Source organism: Antechinus flavipes, chromosome 2 (genome assembly GCF_016432865.1).
Source record: "Antechinus flavipes isolate AdamAnt ecotype Samford, QLD, Australia chromosome 2, AdamAnt_v2, whole genome shotgun sequence".
NCBI classification, from domain to species: Eukaryota; Metazoa; Chordata; class Mammalia; order Dasyuromorphia; family Dasyuridae; genus Antechinus; species Antechinus flavipes.
The window spans coordinates 39,445,781-39,468,576 of NC_067399.1; the positions used below are offsets into that span (position 1 = coordinate 39,445,781).

The 22,796-nt window shown below is 43.6% G+C and overlaps 1 protein-coding gene and 1 long non-coding RNA gene across 3 annotated transcripts in view; one reads left to right on the forward strand and one right to left on the reverse strand.

Annotated features, from left to right (window-relative positions):
• Window positions 1-3,865: 3,865 nt before the first annotated feature.
• Window positions 3,866-22,494, reverse strand: NT5DC4 (5'-nucleotidase domain containing 4). Its single transcript, XM_051974517.1, has 18 exons — window positions 22,409-22,494; window positions 20,093-20,166; window positions 19,132-19,249; window positions 18,257-18,352; window positions 18,053-18,067; window positions 17,771-17,862; window positions 17,083-17,140; window positions 16,286-16,379; window positions 15,978-16,031; window positions 15,702-15,785; window positions 14,536-14,568; window positions 13,151-13,282; window positions 12,294-12,360; window positions 11,887-12,057; window positions 10,155-10,206; window positions 9,120-9,180; window positions 6,107-6,169; window positions 3,866-4,099 (listed from the first exon to the last, which is right to left on the reverse strand). The coding sequence occupies exons 1-18, from the start codon at window positions 22,492-22,494 to the stop codon at window positions 4,040-4,042; spliced, it is 1,410 nt and encodes a 469-aa protein (XP_051830477.1). The 3' UTR covers window positions 3,866-4,039.
• Window positions 7,157-22,796, forward strand: part of LOC127547607 (uncharacterized) — a 32,817-nt gene continuing 17,177 nt past the window's right edge. The window contains exons 1-3 of one of the 2 annotated variants that reach the window (XR_007950222.1): window positions 7,157-7,513; window positions 10,602-10,695; window positions 11,043-11,167. This is a non-coding gene — a long non-coding RNA (uncharacterized LOC127547607). Of the gene's footprint in view, window positions 7,514-10,601; window positions 10,696-11,042; window positions 11,168-22,796 lie in introns of those variants that run through there. The other variant, XR_007950223.1, reaches the window with a different exon arrangement.

Here is a 22,796-nt window from a genome sequence, read left to right on the forward strand (position 1 = left end):
CACCTACAGCCTCTCCACAAACTTGCCTGAGCAAATTGCCAACACAAAAGTGAAAGTGGGGTAAATAATAAAATCACTGGAGTGCTCAAAGTCCTGAACATTAAAAGCGAAAATGGCTTGGCTGGATTGGCTGGGATTGCCTTCATGTTGTCTCTCTGAGATGCTCCTGAGCAAGAATTGACTTAACTCGGAGAGCATCAGTGACTCGATGACTCTCCTCATGTGGTGATTTTTTGCCTGCTTCAGGCAGGAAGGTGGGGTTCCAGAACTGGTGAGAGAAGAGGAGAGATCCTCTCCAATAATTTGACATTCGTCTTGCTTCTAGAGTAAGAAGTCTCTTCATGTTGCTAAAGTTGACAAAAACTCTGGGAAGAGACCCTGCTTTCTGTAGTGAGAGTTTAGATTAAACCCATTTCAATAAGAGAAAGAGACTAAAGGAATTTGAGTAGTGGTAATAAGGAAACAAAATTATCACTCTTTGCAAATGATATAATGGTATTCTTAAAGAACCCTAGAGAATTAAACTACTAGAAACATCTCTAGCAAAGTTGCAGAATATAAGCTTAATCCACGTAAATCACATTTCTATGTTACCAACAAATTCCAGCAGCCAGAGATAAATTTCATTTAAAATAACTGTAAATAATATAAAATATTTGGAAGTCTACCTGCCAAGAAAGCCAGGAACTAAATGAACACAATTCCAAAACACTTCCACACGGTCAGATCTGAACTGAAAGAATATCAAGTGCTCATGGATAGGCTGAGCTAATAAAAATGACAATTCTACCTAAAGCAACTTAACCCAGTGCCATACCAACCTGCCAAGAAATTACTTAAATCCTATCTCTTCTCTCCAATTCCTCTGCCCTCCATAGACTCTTTTTAGAGATCATAAACTTGTAGACTGACTCTGGGATCCTGGGCAAGTCATTTAATTTCTCAAGGATCTAAGCAACTTAATTACCAATAGGTATGGATTGGAGGAAGAGGTTTCTTCATCTGGCAGTTCCCTTTGTTATGGTTACATTGTTCAAGTTGTGTTCAACTCTTTGTAACCTGATTTGGGGTTTTCTTGGCAGAGATGTGGAGTAGTTTGCCACTTCCTTTTCCAGCTTATTTTATGGACAAGGAAACAGAGGCAAATAGGGTCACACAGCTAAGAAATGTCTGGGGATGAATTTAACTCATGAAGATGAGTCTTCTTGACTCCAAACTCAGTGTTCTATCCACTTCACCCCCTAGCTGCAGAAGTTTCCTGGACCGATGAAATCATGGGTCTAGTTCCTTTCCTTCTGCCTAACCTGGTACAGCAGAAAAAAGAGTGGGTTGGGATTTTGGGCTGTTTAGACATTTGGATAGTTGGTTAGTTGAGTGTGGTCTTTTCTGAAGTTGTTTTAAGTCTTGGAAACTTGTAAGAGAATTACACTGAGGGACCTGGAGATGAGAGTTCTTTTAAGGGGATTGTGGGGTACCCACCATCGGCACCTGGAGCTATGTGAGGTAGCTTTTGACGTCAATATCAGAAAAGGAAGTGTTTTGCAAAAGATTTTTTTTTTTTTTCTTGTTTTAAAAAGACTTTTCCTTGCCCAAGGACTCTAGGAAGGGGGAGGAGGGAGGCAAATGAGGTAATTTGGATGATTCAGAGTCAATTTTCTCAAACAGCAAAGTCTGCATCTTCATACTTAGTGGCTGGTTGACCCTGGACAAATATTTTGATGTTTCCTCATCAGTAGAAATGGGGATAACAGGACGTATCTCCCTTTCTGCCTACCTTTACTAATATTGTGAAACAACATTTCTAAAGTATTTTATAAACCTATTCCCACAAGGAAGAGTGGAAAGCTAGAGAGATCAGGGTTCATTTTATTGTAGTCAATCAAAAAGGTCCAGGAGAGAAATCTGCATATGAGTAAAGGAAGAAATAATTTACCAATTAAATCCTGGCAAAAGTTAATGGGGTGAAACCAGAAGAGCTGTTCAAAGTTTTTGTTTCTGGTTTTTGAAGTCAGAATCTTTCCTGCCTGGAAGGAGGAGCTAATGAATTGCTCCCCAACATGACCTTCTAAATGGTTATTTTTGTTTTGCTGAGTTCACTTCCAAATCCAATTGATTCTAAACCAGTGTCCAGCTGTGAAGTCACTCATGTCCCCAAGGTCACATAGATACAAAGGCTCTAATCCTGGATTTGAACTCTGATCTTTCTGCACCCAGCTGCTTCAACAGCTGCAAATCATTGAAATGAGGCTCAGGTTCTTAACTATAAAATAAAGGGGTTAGAGATTTAAAACAAAAAGGGGAAAACCTACTTGTACACAAATATAATTTATAGCTGCTCTTTTTGTGGTGGCAAAAAATTGGAAATTGAGGGGATGCTCAATTGGGAAAATTGCTGAACAAGTTGTGGTAGATGATTGCAATGGAATACTATTTTGCTGTAAGAAATGATGAAAAAGGATATGTTGGAAAAAACCTGGAAAGACTTACATGAACTTATGCAAAGTGAAACAAGCAGAACCAGGAGAGCTTTGTACACAGTTACAATACTGTACAATGATCAATTGTGAATGACTTAGCTGTTCTCAGCAATACAATGAGCCAAGACAATTCTACAGAACTCATGATGAAAAATGCTGTCCACCTCCAATGAACTGATCAACTATGAGTACATAGTGAAACCTTTTTTAACTCTTTTTTTACTCTTTTTTAAAACTTTTTTAAACTTTTTTTCTTTTTCTTGCGGTTTTGATATTTGCATCTTCTTTCACAACATGACTATTAAAGTAATATGTTTTACATGAACGCGCATGTATAATCTTTATCAAATTACTTGCATCCTCAATGATGGGGGAAGAAAAGAAAGGTGGAAGAGAATTTAGAACTCAAAACTGTAAAGAATGAAATTTAAATTTGTTCTTATATGTAATTGGAGGGGATTAAAAATATCAAAATTCAATAAATAAATGGGGATTTTGATTAGATGACCTCTGATGTTCCTTCCAGTTTGTCATCTGTCTAAAAATTATAATAGCAGCAATAATAATAGCATTAATGGAATTTCCCCACAAGGAAATCATTGGTCCAGACTTCTCTCCTAGATTCTTCCCAAAGAAAAGTTTAATTTTTTTTTTTTTTAGATTTTCAAGTGCATTTATGTTAAGTAATTGGTATTATCCCCATCTCCAGATAAGAAATCTGAGCCTGAGAGATCAAAATGACTGTATATCTCTAGTGTCAAAGGTAGGATTTGAACCTAGGGTCTCCTAGACTTCCAAGTCTAACACTGCCCACCAGGCTGCCTTGCTTTTTTTGCCAGTTTCACACCATTGACTCATGTTGAGTCTGCAGTCCACCCAATCCTCTTCCCTCCCAGTTCTTTTTCAGAAGATCTCTGAATCTAGCCAAGTTACATCCAGAGTACCCTAATACCATGAAGAAACACTTCCCAAAACAGTGACAAATTAAAATTTTAAAGTTCAAAATGATTATTTAATTTTAATAAATTCAAAAATATGATTGTTAGGGTGCCTCATCTAATATCTAATAATGATCTAGAAAAGGCAGATAACAGACCATAATTGCTAATAATAAACCATCAATGCAAAAAAATCATATATGAAAATAAATGTTTAGAAATAGAATCAAAGTAATCCTATCCACTAGTGCCACTAGGCTCAGACCAAAGAAGATCTTAAGATTCTCCCCGTTGTGAGTGCTTCCCCTTCCCCAATATTTTGTATTTATTTCATCTATTTACTTATCTTTGCACAAGTATAATCTTTCCCAACCTCAGTAGAATGTGAGCTTCTTGGGGCTGGGATCTGTTTTGTTTAATTTGTCTTTTCAGGGTCTAGCACACAGTAGGTTGAATAAATGCTTACTGAAATAAACAATTTAATTTGATTACCTTCTTTCCCTCCCCCATGCCCACTTCTAAAGTCTTCCAGGGTCTGAAAATAAGTCCTGAAGGGCCTCGGGTGAGTGAATCCAGGTAAAGTCTTGTAAGCCAATAAGCAGCTCAGCTTTCCCCCACATCATCTCAAGCTTCACTACCCTCAGTGCTCTCCATGAATCCATGCAGAACATTCGGCATATTCTGCTAAGAGATAAAGAAAACAAGATGTTGGAAAATTTCTACCAATTGCTACATGTAAGACCCAGTTTCATTTTACAAACATCTCTTGGGCTTCTTTGGGAGAGTGCCCTCGAGACCACTGCAGTCACAGGTGGATAAACATTAAGTGCTCACTATGTGGCAGAGGTCCAGTTCCTAGCCTCTTAGGTCTATTATGTGCCAGACACTGTCTTGGGTGGACACTGAGGAAATGATGGTTGAGCCCTCACTGTAGGCCTTATTAAATGTGTCACTTGGACAGCTCATTTAAACTCCCTGAAAGAAAGGAAGTATTCATTGTACTGCAGGGAGTACTTTTTTACTCTCTGAACCTTAGTAACCTCAGTTTCATAGGAGAGGGAAGGACAAGAGAGATAGAGCTATAAGGTTCTAAAAAATGAACAAGAGGCAGCTAGATGGCACCGTGAATAGAGCATGGACCCTGGAGTTGGGAGGACCTGAGTTCTGAGTTCAAATCCAGCCTCAAACATTTAACAGCTGTATGACTTTAGGCAACTCACTTAATCCCAATTGCCTTGCCCCACCCCCCAAAAAAAATTTAAAAATGAACAAAATGCAGTTCTATTAATCAAAGGAATGTGAAAAGAAATCGAAATACCTCTTAGAAAATCCCTTGAAATGTTCTCCCCAATCACGTCCTTCTCTCAAAATATCTCAGTTCTTTCAAAACTTGATTCGAAATCCCTTTATAAAGGTCTTTCCTGACTCTTGTCACTTCCAACCAGGTGGCTGTTTTCCCTTCATCCTAAGATAAGTTTATGTCTATTGCTTGTTTGTGTATATGTTTCTCCACAGTAGATTGGAAGTTCCTTGAAGGAAGGAATGATTATTTTTGGTTTTGTATCTTCTGAGCCTAGTAAGTGCTTAATTCATGCTTATTGAATTGAAACTGAATTACCCATAGTCCCTACCCCATATCGAAGGGTACAAAGCAGTAGTTCAATAATTTAATTACTGAAAGAATGAATTTGTCTGACAAAATACCACCAAAGAACTTGGATTTATCTGTATTAGACATTCTAATGTTGGGACATTGGATACTCTACAATCTGCTTTGAAAATGGAGGACAAATATAGATTACAAGTGCACTTCGGGGCTGATGCTACCTTGTCTCACATCTTGTAAATATTTCCATTTTCCTTCCGAAGACCAGATCTGAAGCAAGGCCCCATACAATGGGCCAGGAGTATCTGTTAAGTAGTGTCCAGCAGCCAGAGGCTGAACAAGGCTTCAGCACTGACAAAGTATGGAGTAAATTGGATTCATACCAGGAGATCCTTCTCTCCCCTTTAGCAGTGAGTGAGTGAGCATTTGCCTGGATTTTCCTTTGAGAAATGAGTCTAAATTGGCATAGCGTGTTCAATTTACATGGCCACTGTCAGGTAGGATTCCTCCACCAGCCACAGTGTCTCTATGTGTTAGTAGAAAATGGAGAAGCATATTTAAAACCTCCTTTTCAGTTTCCTCAGAAATATTAAGAAATAACATTTCCCCCAGCCTAAAATCGTTCCTAGATTTCCCTGTTTGAAAGTGGGTAAGATAGAAGAGGACATATAGGGATTATAGGGAACTATATTAAAGATTGTAAGGATAGTAAGACTGGGCTGTGGGCCTCTGAAAGGGAAATCAGTCCTTCTCTGTCTCCCAAAGCAAAGCTAAGCCATCACTGGGAAGAGATCCCTTTGTGTCCCTCCAGGAGGACACAGGAACAGATTAGTGCCAACGAGTACTGTTTTGGGATACTAACCCCAAACTGTATTTAACATGGTCCTTCCTTTGTTCAATATTCTGATAAATGTTATCAGAGAGATAGAGATTTACCTCTGATAAATATCAGAGAGAGAAAGAGAGAGATCAGAGACACAGATAGGGATGGCATGGGGAAGTCATTGCAATAATATTTTCCTCTTCCCCAGTCCACTTCTTTCCTCAGCTTACCCTCTGGAGCTGCTAATAGCTAGGTCACTCACCCTCTGGCCCTTCACTGGGTCCTGAGCATTCTTCTCCAGCTCCACCGCAGATTCATGAGGCATCTACAAGAAAGGAGGAAGATAGAGATCTGACTGTCTGGGAGACGAGGAGGAGAGGTCAAGGGAACCCCTGAATGATGGGAATCAACCCCCATGGTGGCCGCTGCTGCCACCTCCACCTAGGAGCTTCTAAGGAAAGGGAACCCTACACTCTATTCACTGTACAGGAGGGAAGAGCACAAGAATGGCTCTACCGTGAGGAAGAGAGGAAGCAAAGGGTCAATAGTTGTGTCTGACTATGATCCCATTTGAGAATTTCTTGGCAGAGATATGGGAGTGATTTGCCATTTCCTTCTCCAACTCATTTTACAGATGGGGAAACTGAGGTAAAAGGATTAAGTGGCTTGTCCAGGGTCACACAGTTAGGAAGTGTCTGAGGTTAGATTTGAATTCGGGTCTTGCTGTGGTATCACCCAATTGCCATCTGAATAGACTCTCACTTCTCTCCACATCTCAAGCCCCCTTCGTTAGCCACTATTTTTTCCTCCCCCGATAAAGGTGCCCCAGAGCAGAAGTGGGGGCTCTCTACAGGGTCACCCACCAGCACTGGGGTGTCCCTGAACAGGCAGCTGAGTGGGTAATGCAGAAGGTTAAGGATGGAGGAAGAGTAGAGGTCCGCGTAGCGCATCAGCTGGCTGGCAAAGAGTGTCTGGCGGAATCCACAGCGGAACAGGCTTCCCATCTTGCTGTAGCGAAGGTCTATCTCCCGGGTCACCCTCTGGGCAGGAAAGATGGCACAGGTAAGCACTCCCAAGGTAGCAGGCACCCCTCCCTGGTTCACACCAGGACCTAATTCTGAGACATCACCATCCTCAATCCCACTGGGCTGCCCCTATGATGATAATGATGATGGTAGTTCATGTGTCAAGCTATGTGTTAGGCACTACACTGAGCACTTTATGATTTCATTTGATCCTCAAAGCAGGTAGGTCCTGCTATTATCCCCAAGATACAAAAAGAAGCAAAAGACAGCTCCTGCCCTCAGCAAGTTCATAGTCTAAAGGAGGAGATCCCAAACAACAAATATGCATGAAGGAACCATATGTAGAATAAACAGGAAATAATTAAAGGAGGGAAGGCTCAGGAATTAAGAAGGGTCAGATGGGGGGGAGGGGGAAGAGGAAGGTCAGGCTTTGTGCAGGAGGTGGAATTTTAGTGTGATGAGGCTCATAGACTTTCAGATAGAATTGGAATGGATCTCAGAAGTCATCCAGTAGAGTTCTATACCATCATTTTATGGCTGGACAGTCTGGCCTCTGAAGGAAAGCTCCAGACCAGCCACACTTCTCTCTGGCCTTTGTTTCAGCTGCCTTCTCCCTCCACCTCTGAAGCCACCTTCTCCCACTGGTGAGTTCTCCCAGAGCCTCCATTTTGAGGGTCAGGCCCAGGCCAACCATCCTTCATTCCCCAGAATTCAGCACCACAATAAGGGTAGGAACTGCCCTCCCTTCTCCCCTTCCCTGCCTTGTATCTGTGTCCCCAACACACTCAGCACAGTACCCAGCATATAGTAAATGCTTAATGAATGTTGGTTGCCTGGAGTTCAAAGAAAATCTGTCCAAGGTCAAACAGCTGATAAGCATAGATAAAGATTTGAATCCAGGTCCTCCTGGTTCCTCAGTCCAGTATTTGTGTGTGTGTGTATGTGTTGTATATATGTGTATATGTGGCAGAGACAGAGACAGAACAGACAGCTAGATAGATAGAAAGATATGGATGATAGATGGGTGGGTACATAGATGGTTAGATAGACAGATGGATGGATAGATGGGTGCATGGATGGATAGATAGATGATGGATGGATGGATAAGCAGGTAGATAGAGAGATAGATAGATGGATAGATGGATGGATGGATGGATAGATAGATGGACGGATGGATGGATGGATAGAAAGATAGACAGATGGATAGATGGGTACATGGATGGATAGATAGATGATGGATGGATAAGCAAGTAGATAGATAGATGGATGGATAGACAGATGGATGGATGGATGGGTGGATGGATAGATAAATAGATAGACAGATGGATAGATGAGTGCATGGATGGATAGATAGATGATGGATGGATGGATAGGCAAGTAGATAGATAGATGGATGGATAGATGGATAGATGGATGGATAGATAGACAGATAGACAGATGGATAGATGATGGATGGATGGATAGGCAGGTAGATAGATAGATGGATAAATAGATGGATGGGTGGATGGATAGACAGATAGACAGATGGATAGATGGGTGCATGGATGGACAGATAGATGATGGATGGATGGATAGGCAGGTAGATAGATAGATAGATGGATAGATGGATGGGTGGGTGGATAGATAGACAGACAGATAGATAGATGGGTGCATGGATGGATAGATGGATGGATGGATAGGCAGGTAGATAGATAGATGGATAGACAGATGGATGGATGGATAGATAGATAGATAGATAGATAGATAGACAGACACACATATCTACACATATATACTTACCCACTACCTCTCAAATGAGATAACATAAAAATATTTCACAAATCTTAAAGCCTATATAAATAAAACCTGTAGGTTTGGGCCAAAAAGCCCACTTTACCATACTCAGTGGAGGGCCCTCAGTCCTAGGCTGGAACCTGGGACAGATGACAAGAGTTCTGGCTTTGGGACAAGTCAACAGAGTAATCTCTCAATCCTGCAAGGGTTCCAATTTTAAGAACCCATGAGACCTTCTGGCTGGCTGAAGCTCCAAACTATTTGGCTACTGAGCCAGCAGGGGGTACTAGTGGTCAAGGAGAGGCAAATGGCAGCCTCACTCACTGACCAGTCTGGAGGACTTGGTTCTTCAGCACTATCCCTTGCCTCAGTAGAAAAATGAAAACTTGGGAGAGTTAGTTCCCCTGCCTCCCCCAACACACACGCGCGCGAACACACACACACATACACACCACCTCCCCCTTCCCAAATTGTTACCTGAATCTCTCTCTTGGTAGAACTAATATCTTCTTGCCCACAGCTCCTCCTGTCCATGCGCCTGAACAGGAAAGAAGGACAGTGACCAGGAGTCTCAGAGACCACAGCCCCCAAAGGGGCTGCCAAGCAGCTGTTAGTACACTCCTGAAAGTACCCTCCCCATCCCTATGTCCCTATATAATCACATATATATAGATAGATAAACTCTTTTGTGGGCTATGCATTTTAATATTCTGAGACCCAGTTTCCTCATCTTTAAATTGGGGATGACACCAGAAATATCTCCATTCCTGTGCTGTTGTGAGGAGGTATGAGAGGTTATGTGAGATACTATAGTTATGTTTTTCAAACCCAGTTCTCCATCTAGGGCCCAGGAACTTATTTTCTCAATATTTGGAGAATTGTACTCCAGTAGAACTGGTTTTCTTTGTACTACCGATGTATTTTATATATTTAAATGATTCTGAGATTTCAGGGGCTTTACCAGGCCAGATTAAAAGCTCTTCATCTAGAGCATCAGCTGGCCACCTGGAAGTACTATTCCTCCCAGAAGACTTGGAAATGAAGGCTATGGCTAAGGTCTGGTCCTCTGGGTCCCAGCTCCTGAGAGGTGGTACCATAGACTCTCCAAGAGAATAAGGGCAGGTCCATTGGGTGTGTGTTTACATATCCGTATGTGTCTCTGTCTCTGTGTTTGTCCCTCTGTGTGTGTGTCTTGTCTTTATGTCTCTCTGTTTCTCTACATCTCTCTTTTTGTCTGTGTCTGTCTTTCTCCTTCTTTGTCTTTCTGTCTCTGTCTCTGTTTCTGTCTCTTCTGTCTCTCTCTCTCATTTCTCTCTTTCTGTCATACAGACAGAGAGAGAGACTCAGCTATCCAGGTCTTCCTATGATTGACATGAGTTGTGAGAGGATCAGTACAAGGCGGGACATCTCCAGGAGACTACCCTTTAACCCTTTCAACCCCTCCATTTCTCCCCTTCCATCATCACCATATCTTCTTCTCCCCAGGAGTTTGTAGACCCTGGGGTTACTCACTGGTACTTCTCTGCCAAAGACACTTCCAGCATCTGCAGCTCCTCAAACAAGTCTGAGGAATAACAAGGAATCAATAGGAGTTAGCTTCCCAACTGTCCCCCAGAATCCTTTTTCCTGCTGCTGCTGCTGCTGTTGTGACTACCTTGATCCTCAGTCCAGCTCTGCTTGCAGGAGGATGACCAAACCACTGAACTTGAGAGTTGAGAGAGCCCTCAGCAGCCACCCCATGTCCAATCCAACCCATATCTCAAAAAGAACCCCTCCTTACAAGCACCTATTCCAATGGCCTTTGTTCAAAGACCTTTAGGAAAGAGGAGACTCACTATCTCTCAAACAACCCATCCTTCTAACACCTCCTCATGCCATCACATACTCAATGCTCCTGTCTATTCCCAGTTCCTTCCATTAATCCCAAGTATCCTTGACTCCCAGCCTTTCCCTTTGCAGATTGTCCTCCTGTGGAAGCCTCCCAACTTCTCAATGTCCTTCTTCAAGGGTGGTACCCAGAGCTGAACCCCAGCACTACAGATAGGAGACTCTGGTACGGTGAGAACATTACCTCCTTATGTCTAATGAAGACCAAGATCTCATTAGCTTTCTTGAATAACATGATTCCTATTGAGCTTTCAGTCCACTTAGCACCCCAGATCTGTTTCAGACAAAATGCCATCTAGTCCTATTCCTCTTCCCATCCTTTATGCTCATGAAGGTACTTAGCACCAGGCTTAGACAGGGGCACATTGCAGCTCACTCCCTTGGGGCAGGAGTAAATGTAAAATGAAGCATCTAGGATCATATATTGAATATTGGAAGGGATGCAGTTTGGCCCTTCTCATTTAGCTGATGGCCTGATCACTTTTACTGAACCATTTCTTTTTTCTTCTTTAGATTGAAGCAAAAGTTCTTCACCTTTTCTGTGGTTTGGACCCCTCTGGAATATTAGGTTTCAAATATTCAAGGAAATGCCATATTTTAATTAGAACTTAATGAAAATTAAAACGTGTTAAACCTTTTTCTGATGCAAGTTCCTAGCTCCTGAAATCTATCTATAGCTTCTTACACACCTCCAGTTGGAGGTAAGAACTCTGAGAGTTGAAGAGAGGGAGATATATTGACAAAAGAGAATTATGTAAAAATGACAAATACCATTAAAAATCCTGTAAATGTTTGTTGAATTGAATTGTAAAGGGACTTTTATCTACTTCTGGTCCCCAAAACAATAAATTTCCACCAGAGTCTGCTTGGCCAGAGGAAAGGCATGGCATAAGGAGATAAGTAATAAATATCTATATAAATAAATATACAACACTGCTATATCTTTTTTTTTTTTTTGGCTGAGGCAATTGGGGTTAAGTGACTTGCCCAGAGTCACACAACTAGGAGGTGTTAATTGTCTGAAACTAGATTTGAACTCAGGTCCTCCTGACTTCAGGGCTGCTTTCTCCCCCTTAAAATAACTCTAAGCTGAATCATAAATTCAGCCTTTGGATTTCTCTGGTCCTTCCTTTCTGACATGACCAACCCAGCCCTTCGAGTATATTTGGGGAAATGAGATACTTGAATCCTTTGCTATGCTGTCCCTGCTCTCACCAGTCCACCTTCAGCCTCCTCTAGCAAAGTCCTGGGGCATCTCTCCGGGGTAATGATACCCGCCCTCCACCCTTTTCAATAATGCTAATTGTTCCTCTTCCTCTCCCTCTCCTCCCCACCTTCCTGCTCCAGTTTTGCCCACCATTCTCCTGGGCCCAGACAGTCAATTCCCGGGCCAGCTCAGGCACCACAAGGAAGGTCCGCCAGCCCTGCCGCTTCTTAGACTTCAGGATGTCCCCAAAGATGTGGTCCCCAATGTACAGGATGTCTTTTCCCCTTACTCCAAGCAGCTCACATACAATATCCGAGGAGCCTAGTTCCCAAAGGAAGGAATAGAGTTTACTGTCCCTCCTCTTAGCATGTTCTCCCCTGGGGCAAAAGGAGTTGCAAAGGGAGCATTAGTCCGTCATTACATATGGGAGTTTCCCATAATCCTGAGTTCCCTGAATAGGTGGAATGGAGAGATGGGTCCCCCAACCAATAAAATGCAAACAGGACAGTGTCTAAGTTGGGGAAGGAAGGAGCTCATGTCACACAGAGAACTCTGACCTCCAGAGTAGACAGCACAGTGTTGGTGGGGACCAGTGTAGGTGCCAATTCGCAGCTTCCCAGAGTCCTAGTAGAGATCAGAGAATGGAAGCAAAGGCATTAGAACCAGGTGCCCCAAGTCCTGAAGAAAAAGAAATGTGTTTCTTCCCTCAAGTAAAAGATGTTGCTGATAGAATAATGGGAAATTACCGTGCTATAAGAAACAATGAAACAAAAAGCAGAGAAGAGCCTGGGAAGACTTAAAATGAGCTGATACAGAAGAACATACAGAACCTAGGAAATAATTTATACAGTAGCAATATTGTACAAACATCTCTGAAAGAATTACGAACTCTGATCAACTCAATGACCAACCACAATCCCAGAAGACTAGTGATGAAGCTCACCACTCACCTCCTGACAGAGAAGTGGTGGACTTAAGGTGCAGAATGGAACATACATGTGTGTACATGGCCAGGATGGGAATTTGGTTTTGCCTGACTGCTTATTTATTTTAAAGGTTTTAGTCTTCATTATTTCCTCCTCAATAGAGAATATGGAAAAGTAAGGAAAGAAAATAAATGCTTGTTAAAATAGAGAGACAGAGAAAGAGAGAGAGAGCAAGAGAGCGAGAGACAGACAGAGAGAGAGAGAATTAGGCAGCTTCAACTGCAGACTCTGGAAAGAAGATGGAGAGATTGGACAGTCCCAGCTTCTTAGTCCCATCTCTACTCCCTCTGTTGAGGGACAAAACAGACCTTAGCAGCTCTTGGGATCTGTAGCACTGAACTAGCTTTCCCAAAAGGAAGTATGGTCATTGGGATTCCCTGATTCGAGGACTACAGTGGACAGAGCCAGCCTCCCACCCACTTCAACACACTCCCTTCTCCCCGCTTCATTACCGTGTTGACCTGTCTCAGCACTGTCCCCTCCGCAAAGAAGCGTGGTTTCTGGGTGTCCACCACAATCAGGTCAAAATAGGATTGCCAGGGCCGAGCCAAAGCTTTCTCCTACGTAGAGGGACAGTATTGGAGACCCAGATTCAGAGAGCCCAAAAACACATACAATCTCTCTCTCTCTCTCTCTCTCTCTCTCTCCATTCATCTCCAAAATTCTGATGCTGACTTGGGTGCATGAGTCCTAGCATTGAGTCCCAACTTACAGATAGGCCCATGAAGTCAGCACTAACACCTGGCTTGCGCATGACCAAAAGTAATAACTCCCCCTCACTTTTGCAAAGTCCCTCCTCACAAGCATCTGAGGCGGGTATCTGGAGGATTAGTATTCTCATTTTTAGATGAGACAACTGAAGCCCCATGTGGTTAGGAGTTCTAGTGAAAAGAAGCTTGGAGTTCAAGTCCAAGACATGGGTCCAAATCTCGGCCATCTCATTCACCAGCATAACAAGTGAATTAATAAGCTGAATGAGGTGATGTTCTGATCCTAATCCATTCACTCCCCTAAGACTCAGTGGAACTTCCAAGGCCCCTCTCAGCTCTAGATTTAGATTTCTTTGGATGATCTAGAACACGTTGTTATGTCACTGTCACTCTCACAATCAGAGAGACACACCCAGTTTAACACAGTCACGCGCCCATGGGCACAAGGTCATCCACAGTCCTGCAGACTCTCCCACTGGTTTTCACATGTCTACATTTAGCCAGCCCAGGAGGAAATTAGGAATTCAGTTCTCCCTTGGACCTATGCCTCACTCTGCTAGGTTTTATGGGATCGTATCATCCTTAGATTTAGAGCCTGATACTCATTTATACTTTAACCCCTTTATGAGGCGGCAATAACAGGCCATTCCCCTACCAAGCTTCTTCCTCATGGCCTGGCAGAGAGGGAGAAATAATAGATCTTAGCTTTCGAACCCAAAAGGACCTCAAAAACCATCTCTCCTGACTCCCCTTGGTCTGTGATTGCCTAAGGGTTTTAGGGTACGAGTTGGAGACATTTAGAGAAAGGGTTAAGATTTGAACTCAGATCTCCTGAGTCAATAACTAGCAATCAATGAGCCACATTATTGCCCCTTTCATGCATGGTCCCCACCCATGTGTCCCAATTAGGCTTCTCACCCTTGGCTGATCAGTCTTCTCAGCCATGAGGGCCAGAAGTAGGGAACCACCCAGCTTGTTGGGAATAATGTTTCCTATGGCCAATCATCCGAGAACAAGGAGGGAAGGCCCAGACTCTACCCCCTATTCTTCCCACTCACACCCATCCAGCCCTAGCCTCATCTGGGAAGACATGGAGCACTCACCTGACCACAGTCAAACAGATAGGTCATGATTGCCTGTAAGGAACAGGAGGCAAGGTCAGGGTGCCAGGGGTCAACCTGAGAGCTCTACAGGTATCATAAGCCTACAAACTACCATTGCCCAAAACTATCTAGCCTCTGCTCCTCTCAGACCTCCACCATCCCACCAAGAAAGCAAATCTCAAAAGTCACTTTGAAGCCAATCTTAATGTAGCCCCCTCAGAGAAGGAAACAAGAGCCAAAGGTCACACAAGCAGGACTAGCAGCCAGATTTCCTCATCCTCCAACACAACACCCCCCCCAAAAAAAAAGCCTTCTGCTAAACTCTCCCCCACTCTCCCTATGTTGACCAAAGCCTTCTTCCACACAGAGACATAAACACATAAATGAACCGCTGCAGAGCTTGGATCCCATTTCCTATCACCCATCACTTCTAACATGGTTGGTTGTAAGCATCCTCAGGGCAGATAGCAATAGCCAATATGATGGGTCACAGAAGCAGAGACAGCAGAATTAAACTGGGACGATTTCTTTCAGAGTAAGATAGGATATCTCATTGGCTTAAGAAATTTCCACTGAGGAAACTGCTTTGGCCAATGCAGATCATCCAACTCATAAACTTCCCTAGAGTCACAGAGTCAGTATGGGTCAGAGCCTAAATCCAGGGCTTAAATCATACAGTCATAGGGCCTTTTTCATTCTACAGATGGGGAAACTGAGGCCCAAGGGGAAAGGAGAATGGCATCATTTAGTTTACACCAGAGCCTTTGGCTTCAGAACCCAGTGAAGAAGTCAGTTCTCTTTGAAGCATACCATGCTAATTCTCAAATTCAATGCTGAGGATGAGGATGATAACAATAATAATCATATTTTTAGAGTGTTTTTAAGGTTTGCAGAGTACTTTATACATATTATCCCATTTGATCCTCTTTTAGCTAGGTGATTTGTTATCCTTAGTTTATAGATGAGTAAATTAAGAATAAGAGAATTAATGTCATTTCTCCAGGATCACATAGCATGCAAGTATTTGAGGCAGGATTGGAATTCCAGTTTTCCCAACTCCATATCCAGAGCTCAACCCATTGCTCCACCCACAAACAGGCTGCAGGATCAGGCAGACAAGGCAGACACCCCCCCCCCCACCTCTCCCATGGGCAGTCCATACTCACGTTGGTGTAGTTGTAGTTACTGTTGGTGGCCAGAAACACTTTCCCAACTTCCTTCAGCTTTCCTAATAGGAGAGGAATGCGGGCCTGGGGCAGAGAGATGGTGGAGGGTAGAGAATGAGGCTTCTAGATTCATCCCGAGCCCCCATCGGTAGACCCCAACTCCTTGGTACAAGGATAAGACCACAGGAAGAACAAAAAATCTTCCTGTAACCCCCATCCCTACCCTGCCCTCACAGCCTCCTTCAGAAAAATAAGCAAGGAGGAGCCAATACTCACATCTTTCTCCACGTATTTCTCCAAGTTCTCCAAGGTCTTCTCCTTCAGGCAGCCCTGATAAAAGGGAATGAAGATATGTATAGGAAGGAGAGATGGTGAAGGGAGGACAGGGTCAGGGAGGCCATGGGAAAGCAAGTAGGGGAAGAGGTCCCAAGCTAGACTTTTCAGAAAAGATATTAGACAGGGAGGGGCCTATAGGAGAAGGCTTGAAGGGGAAGAGGCTACTCTGCATTCTCAGGAACATGGGAAAATACAAGACAAGAGGACAGAAATCGAAGTGGGCAGGAGGGAGTTAAGGGGCTGTTTACTGAGAGATGGACGTTGTCCATGGCATCAGATACATCCTGGAAGAGGCTACGGAAGGACATGAAGAGGTTTCCATGCTGGTAGCCTGTGTCACAGCTAGGAAAACCAAGGAGACAATGGTAAGAGATCATAGAAAAAGAGTATTGACTCTGGAGCCTATGCTTACTAGCTTTTACATGTCTTCCCTATTAGATTATAAGCTCCTCGAGGGCATATCCCCAACACTTAGTGCAATATCTGGTAAGCACCAGGTAATCACTCCATAAACACTTGTTCACTTGGACTTGTGACCTTGGACAAGCCACGGTTTTCCATTTGCAAAATGAAGTATTTGGACTAGACAGCCTCTGATCCCATGATCCTAAGACACATTCCCAGATAAAGCTGGACTTTCAGTTAGGAAGACCTGAGGTCAAATCTAGTTTCAGGCACTTTCTAGTTTTGTGACACTGGGCCAGTCACTTAATGCTATTTGCCTCAGTTTCCTCATCTATAAAATGAGCTGAAGGAAATGGCAAAAACACTTCAGTATCTTTGCCAAGAAAACTCCAAATGGAATCACAAGGAGTCAGACACAACTGAACAGCAGTTCATGAGTCACACTGGAGGCTACAATGGGGGCCATATTTACCCTCTGAGTCATCATGATCATAACTACTATGGCTTGTGCCTTTAGAGACATTCTTGTGGACTCTTCTCATCCAGGTGTCCCAGAGAGGAGATAGGGAAGAGGACTGTCCTTCAGTTATCTGGCCTGAAGTCCAGAGGCAAAAACCAAATTAGGGATTTTGAGACTCACTTAATGTATCTGGAGCAGTTGGTAAAAAAGTCCACAAGGCAGGCGTACAGGTACGTTTCTGCAGAGGGAGCACAAAAGTATCAGTCATAGCTGGGAATCTGCCCCCTCTGTCTTCCCATGGGGCAGGGTCCCACACTAACTCCTGGGAGAGATGAGGCAAGCCCCAGTTTAGGTCAAGCCAAGGACAGAGAGAAGGAGAAGAACTCTAGCAGGAAGTAGAAAACAGGAAGCAGGCAAATAACCCCACCTTAAATTCACCATGCTTGCACTACTCAGATCCTCCTCTGGGCTTGCCATATTGTAGGCACTTAAAATATGCTTATTGAATGACTAAATCTTTGTCTCTCTCACTGTCCCCTTCCCCAGCTGTCTCCTTTTGGAGTACCCTTCCTCTGATTCCTCTAGTTTATCCCAAATTCTTAAGTTCTTCCTCTGACTTTTCATGTTCCTATCTCCTGATTCCCCTGCTCTTTCTTGATCTCTCTTCCTCTTCTTGATCATCCTAACTGCTGATTTTCCCCACCCCTTTTCATTTGAATCTCCCAGCTACCTCTCTGCTAAACTCCTTGAAACTAAAGCCTATTTCATGTTTTTAACTTTGGATGTGTCTAATGTCTAACATAGTGACTTGCTTAATAGCAAGCTTGTTGACCGACTGGTTGATTAATTTGTTCCTGCTCCCACTTACCTGGAAGGTCGAAGAGAGTATTGAGAATGTGAAATCTTTGCATGTCATCCCGATGAATGAATTTGCTGGGATAAAAACTCCAGATTTCGGCCCTGGGTGAGGGAGGGATTGAGGGAATTGGGGGAGGGAATAGGAGAGCAAATGGAGCAAATATCCAGCTGCTCTCCCCCAACCCCAATTGTACTTAGCATAGAGAGAAAATATGATTCCCAGGGGCAGCTAGATGGCATAGTGGATAGAGCACCGGCCCTGAAGTCAGAAGGACCAGAGTTCAAATCTGGCCTCAGAAACTTAATACTTCCTAGCTGTTTGTGATCTCCTAGGCAAGTCACTTAATCCCAAATGCCTCAGCAATACATATATATATATATATATGTAATTTCCCTCATTATCTCTATCCATCCTGGAATTCCTTGCTCTCCTAAATGCACACCTTGTTTTCATCTCTAAATCATGAGGGCCCCACAGGCTCCACCCAGCACATACTCAGTGAGGAAGGAGAAGCCATGAGTAGCCAGCAACACATTCCCATGAGTGTCCACCTTCAACAGGTTGCCATAAAGTTCATCAAACACTAGGCCCCTGCCAAGACAAAGAAAAGAGATAGAGAGCAAGGAAAAGGAGGAAAGGAAAAGAAATACAAAATTTGATACAAATACACCAGTCCTAAAAAGAGAAGATGAGGCCATGGAGAAGTCTGGGATCAAAGTTGGAAGTCTCGGGTCACACCCTTCAAGCCCAGCTCTACTCCCTGTCCCCACTTTTCCCCTCCCAATCCACTGTCCTTCCCTTCTCTAAAATTCACTGCTGTCCCTCTCCATCCCCAAATCCAATTCCTCCTTCTTTTCCTAATCCATGGTCTCTCTCCATCCCCTAAACTCAGTGCCTCTTCTCTCAAATTCATACAGTTCCTACCTCACTAAACTTATTGTCTCTCTCCACCCTCCAAATCCAGTTCCTCCTCCCTCAATTCCCCAAACTTGTGCCCTCCTCCCCAAATCCATTTTATTACTTTCTCTCTCCCCTACATCAATTATCCATACTCCATATTCCAATCTTTCTCCATCTTCTCCCACAAGTCCAATATCGCTATCTTTTCCCCAGTCCCTCCTTCTCCAAAACCAGTGTCTCACCATCCCCCTTTAAATACTGTCCCTTTCTACTATACTCCAAGTCCCTGCTTCTCCCAGCAAATGTACTCTCCTTTCCCTCCCCGAACCAGTCTTTCCCCCTCTTGCTTCCCTACTAACTTCTTTGCCTTTCCTTGAGGTATCCCAAGGATCGTGCATCCCAGCCCAGGATCAGAAGTCTGAGCAGCCCAAGATGGAGGAGAGGGCCCTGAAACTAAGGAAGAACAGTACCTGGTAGGGTAGGAAGGATTGTAGGTATAACGGAGGATCTCGTGGGGGTAGCCAATGCAGACCAGCCTTTCCAGAAGTAGCTCAAATGCCAGGGCCTCATAATCGGGAGATTTGTAAACTAAAGAAAAAAGGATGGAAGGATCTCTGCTGGTCCCTGAAAGTCCATCCCCCCTCCTAATATATGCTATCCCCGCCTCCCAAAGCCTCGGTCAAGCTAAAGCCAGAGAGTATAATCTGATTTTCCTAACACATAGTAGGGACTTAATAAGTGCTAATTGACTGACTATTCTACCCTATTCTACTGACTTAAGTGGTGAAGTTGATCAATGAATTTACTTAGTGTTCATTTTTCTCTATGCCTGAACTTATCTCTAGTCTCTCAAGACGACAGGGTTACATTTAAGGGGTGATTCTCCCAGACCACACATATGAAATCACTCATGTACCTAACTTGTAGTTAGTATAATTAGTTCAGTTTTTATGTGGAGAGGAACCGGACCTGTGATTTTATTCGTTTAGGGAAGTCCCAAATGAGGAAACTCGCAGCACCAATAACTTAAGAAACTTATTGCAGAGTTGCCTAGGACACAGGGAAATTAAGTAACACGGGGTCACAGGGCAGAGGTTGGGCTTGAACAGGCTCCAAGAGCAATTTTCTGCCCACTGTCCAGCCTATTCTCCTTTCTTAGCTACCTGTGACCCATAGATGACATTTCAATTGTGTTCATTCATTCAACAAATATTTGTTGAGCACCTACTGGGTGAAAGACACTGTGGGGATGGGAATAAGAAAGAGCATAGATTGAGAGTCTGGATTTTTATTCTGGCACTATTACTTACTGCAAGGGTAATCTTTCTGAGCCTCCATTCGTCTTCTATAAAGTAAAAGCATTGCACTAGAAGGTCCCTTCCATCTCTAAATCTATGACCCCTCCCCAGGGCCCCGCCCCCAAGCTCCTACCAGCCAGAGTGTAGTCCATGTCGAATCCGAAACATCTTATCTTACCCAGGGCCAGGCTGCGGTTCACAAATACCCTAGGGGGAGAAGGAAATGTGTGGGAGTCCAGCTGGCCACAGAGCCAGCTGTCCAGCCCAGCTCTCCCCTTCGTGACTTCCTCTCTGTATCCCACTCTCTCCAAACATGAGTCAGGAACGTTGGAGGAGCAGAGTGTTGGGCCTTGGATACACCAGGATGTAACCAGAGGCAATCCGGGACATTGGGTAGGAGGAACCCACGGAGTGTGAGTGGTCCGTGGCCACAGACTGTCACTAAGTCTGTAAATCAGCTAGGGGCATCAGCCTTCTCTCTTACTTACCCTCCTAGGGTTATTATCCATTACCGCCATTCATGAATTCTACAATCAAGCTAAAATGGCCTGCTTTCTAAAGCTAGATGACACTAGAGATAAACTGTTGGGTCTGGAGCAAGGAAGATCCAAGTTCAAATCCAGCCTCAGACCCTTACTAGCTGTGTGAACCTGGGCAAGACTAGTTTCCTTAACTGTAAAATGGGAATAATAATAGCACCTACCTTCCCAGGTTGTAAATATGAGCTAATTGTGAAAGGTTAACACAGTGTCTGGCTCATAGTAGGCGCTTAATAAGTGCCTATTTCTTTCCTTACACGTGACATCTCATCTCCCATTTCCATTTGCATAGACTCTCCCCCACCTCTGACTGCATTTCTTCTTTCCCTCCACCTTTCAGGATGCCTGTTGTTCAGTCGTGTCCCACTCTTTGGGATCCCATTTGGGGTTTTCTTGGCAAAGAGACTGGAGTGGTTTGCCATTTCCTTCTCCAGCTCATTTTAGAGATGAGGAAACTCAAGTAAATAAGTTTTAAGTGACTTGCTAAAGGACTTGCAGTAGGGGAGGGATGATTACAAAACAGAGACATTCATCTATTAAAAAAAAATGTTAAGTCTACTGCAGCATTCCCCAACCTACAAAAAGTGAGAGGCTTTGGATATCTCATTTCATTACAACCAGACCAACAAACCAATGGATTTGCCTTTGAGGTATAAAATGTACTCATCCCTTTGTCCCTAGAGGAACAACTACTTCTAGATCCCTTAAGGAGTAAGGGAGGTAAAGCTGGCAAATTAAAACTAATCACCCCAAGAGCAACTCCAGAGAGGCTAAGTTCAGAGGCTTTCGAATCTAGAAGAAAGTGTCAAATAGGAGAGAAAAATCTCTCTCCTCTCTCTCCAGCTTTAAAAGCCCCACTTTTGGGGATCAATTTCAATTTTGTCACTTTCACTCCTCCTCCTTTCCTGGAGCCCTGGGGAGAAGGGGGGCGGGGCAGGTGTGCATGCAAATCCTTGTCCTGGAGGTAAGTTTGGGAGCTCAGAGCATCTCCAGCCAGCAAGTACTGAGGTCTTCAAGCCTCTTACCCTTTTGAGAAGCCCTTTCTTACAATTTCTGGCTTTTCCCTTTACCTTTTGGGCTGCTGTTTTGGCCTTTGATGGCTTTTACTGTAGTCTATCCCAGACACCCCCTCTAATGCTCTTCCCCCAAACCCCGACCTCTCTCACATACATGCACCCTTATTATCTCTTCTAAGAGAATGTAAGTTCCCTACCTTTTGCAAGGACCACTGCTGAAAAATTATCAGTGCATACGTTTTAAAAATAAAAAGCTTTAATGAGAGAGAGACAGAGAGAAAGAGACAGAGTCAGAGACAGAGACACAGAGAGAGAAACACACACAGAGAGAAAGACAGAGAGAGAGAGACAGAGACAGAGAGACAGAGAGAAAGAGACAGAGAGAGAGACACACAGAGAGAGAAAGACAGAGAGAGAGAGAGAGAGACAGAGAGAGAGACAGAGACAGAGAATGTAAGTTCCCTGATGAGAGGAATGAAAGTTTTTTGATTGTATTACAGAATTCCTTCTATAATGGCTTCACACTCCTGTATGGCCCCTCTCAGCTCTGTGATGACTATGATGTTTGGCTTCCACCTAGAAGCACCTTTGCTGACCTAAGTTACAATATTTTTTATGTCATTCTAGTGTGTAGTCCTTAGAATATATGGGTCTCTGTAAATGCGTATTAGCCAAGGTATTGTCCGTGTGTTGTAGAAGGTAAGCTGGTATGTTGGAAGTGTGTATTTATATCTCTATATGAATGTGACCTCACTTAAATCACATATATGGATGTAAGAAGTTCGTGAAAGTATCATATTCAATATGAGTCAGGAGAAGCCAAGAGTATCATTGTCAGGTACAAAGTATATGCTTCCTTCCCTCAGCCCCAACCTTAAACCCATAACATCTCACCGCTGGTTCCAGTCCTTCTTCAGCCCCCAGGAAGACACCAGGCTTTCAGGTTGTTGACTGAGGTCCCCATGGTTCAAAGCAGCCATTTCTATCCAGAGCCGAGGCAAGAGATGACTGTCTCCTCTGCCCTCTGCCACACTATCAGCACGACCCAGCTGGTCAGCTCCTGGTCAGACCCTCTGGACAACACTGACCTAGAAGGCCACACCCAACCCCTCCCATCACCCTCATCCCCCATCTTTCACTGTCCCTCAGCAAGAGTCATTTTTCCCCCAATCAGATTATATCTAGTGTATTTTGTTCAGTTCTGGGGACTATATTTTAATGAAATGGTGACTGAGATCCATAAGAGTAAAAGACAGTGCAGAATACCCCACCTGCCTGTTAA

What these genes read in the sequence shown, in the direction of transcription:
- NT5DC4 (XM_051974517.1), bottom strand. Translation starts at nt 22,494, where the DNA reads ATGGCTGCTTTGAACCATGGGGACCTCAGTCAACAACCTGAAAGCCTG. An exon ending in CATGGACTACACTCTGGCTG is followed by an intron (nt 19,250 to 20,092) that starts GTAGGAGCTTGG and finishes TTTTTTCTTTAG; the next exon opens with TTTACAAATCTCCCGATTAT. An exon ending in AACTGCTCCAGATACATTAA is followed by an intron (nt 16,380 to 17,082) that starts GTGAGTCTCAAA and finishes TGGTTTTCCTAG; the next exon opens with CTGTGACACAGGCTACCAGC.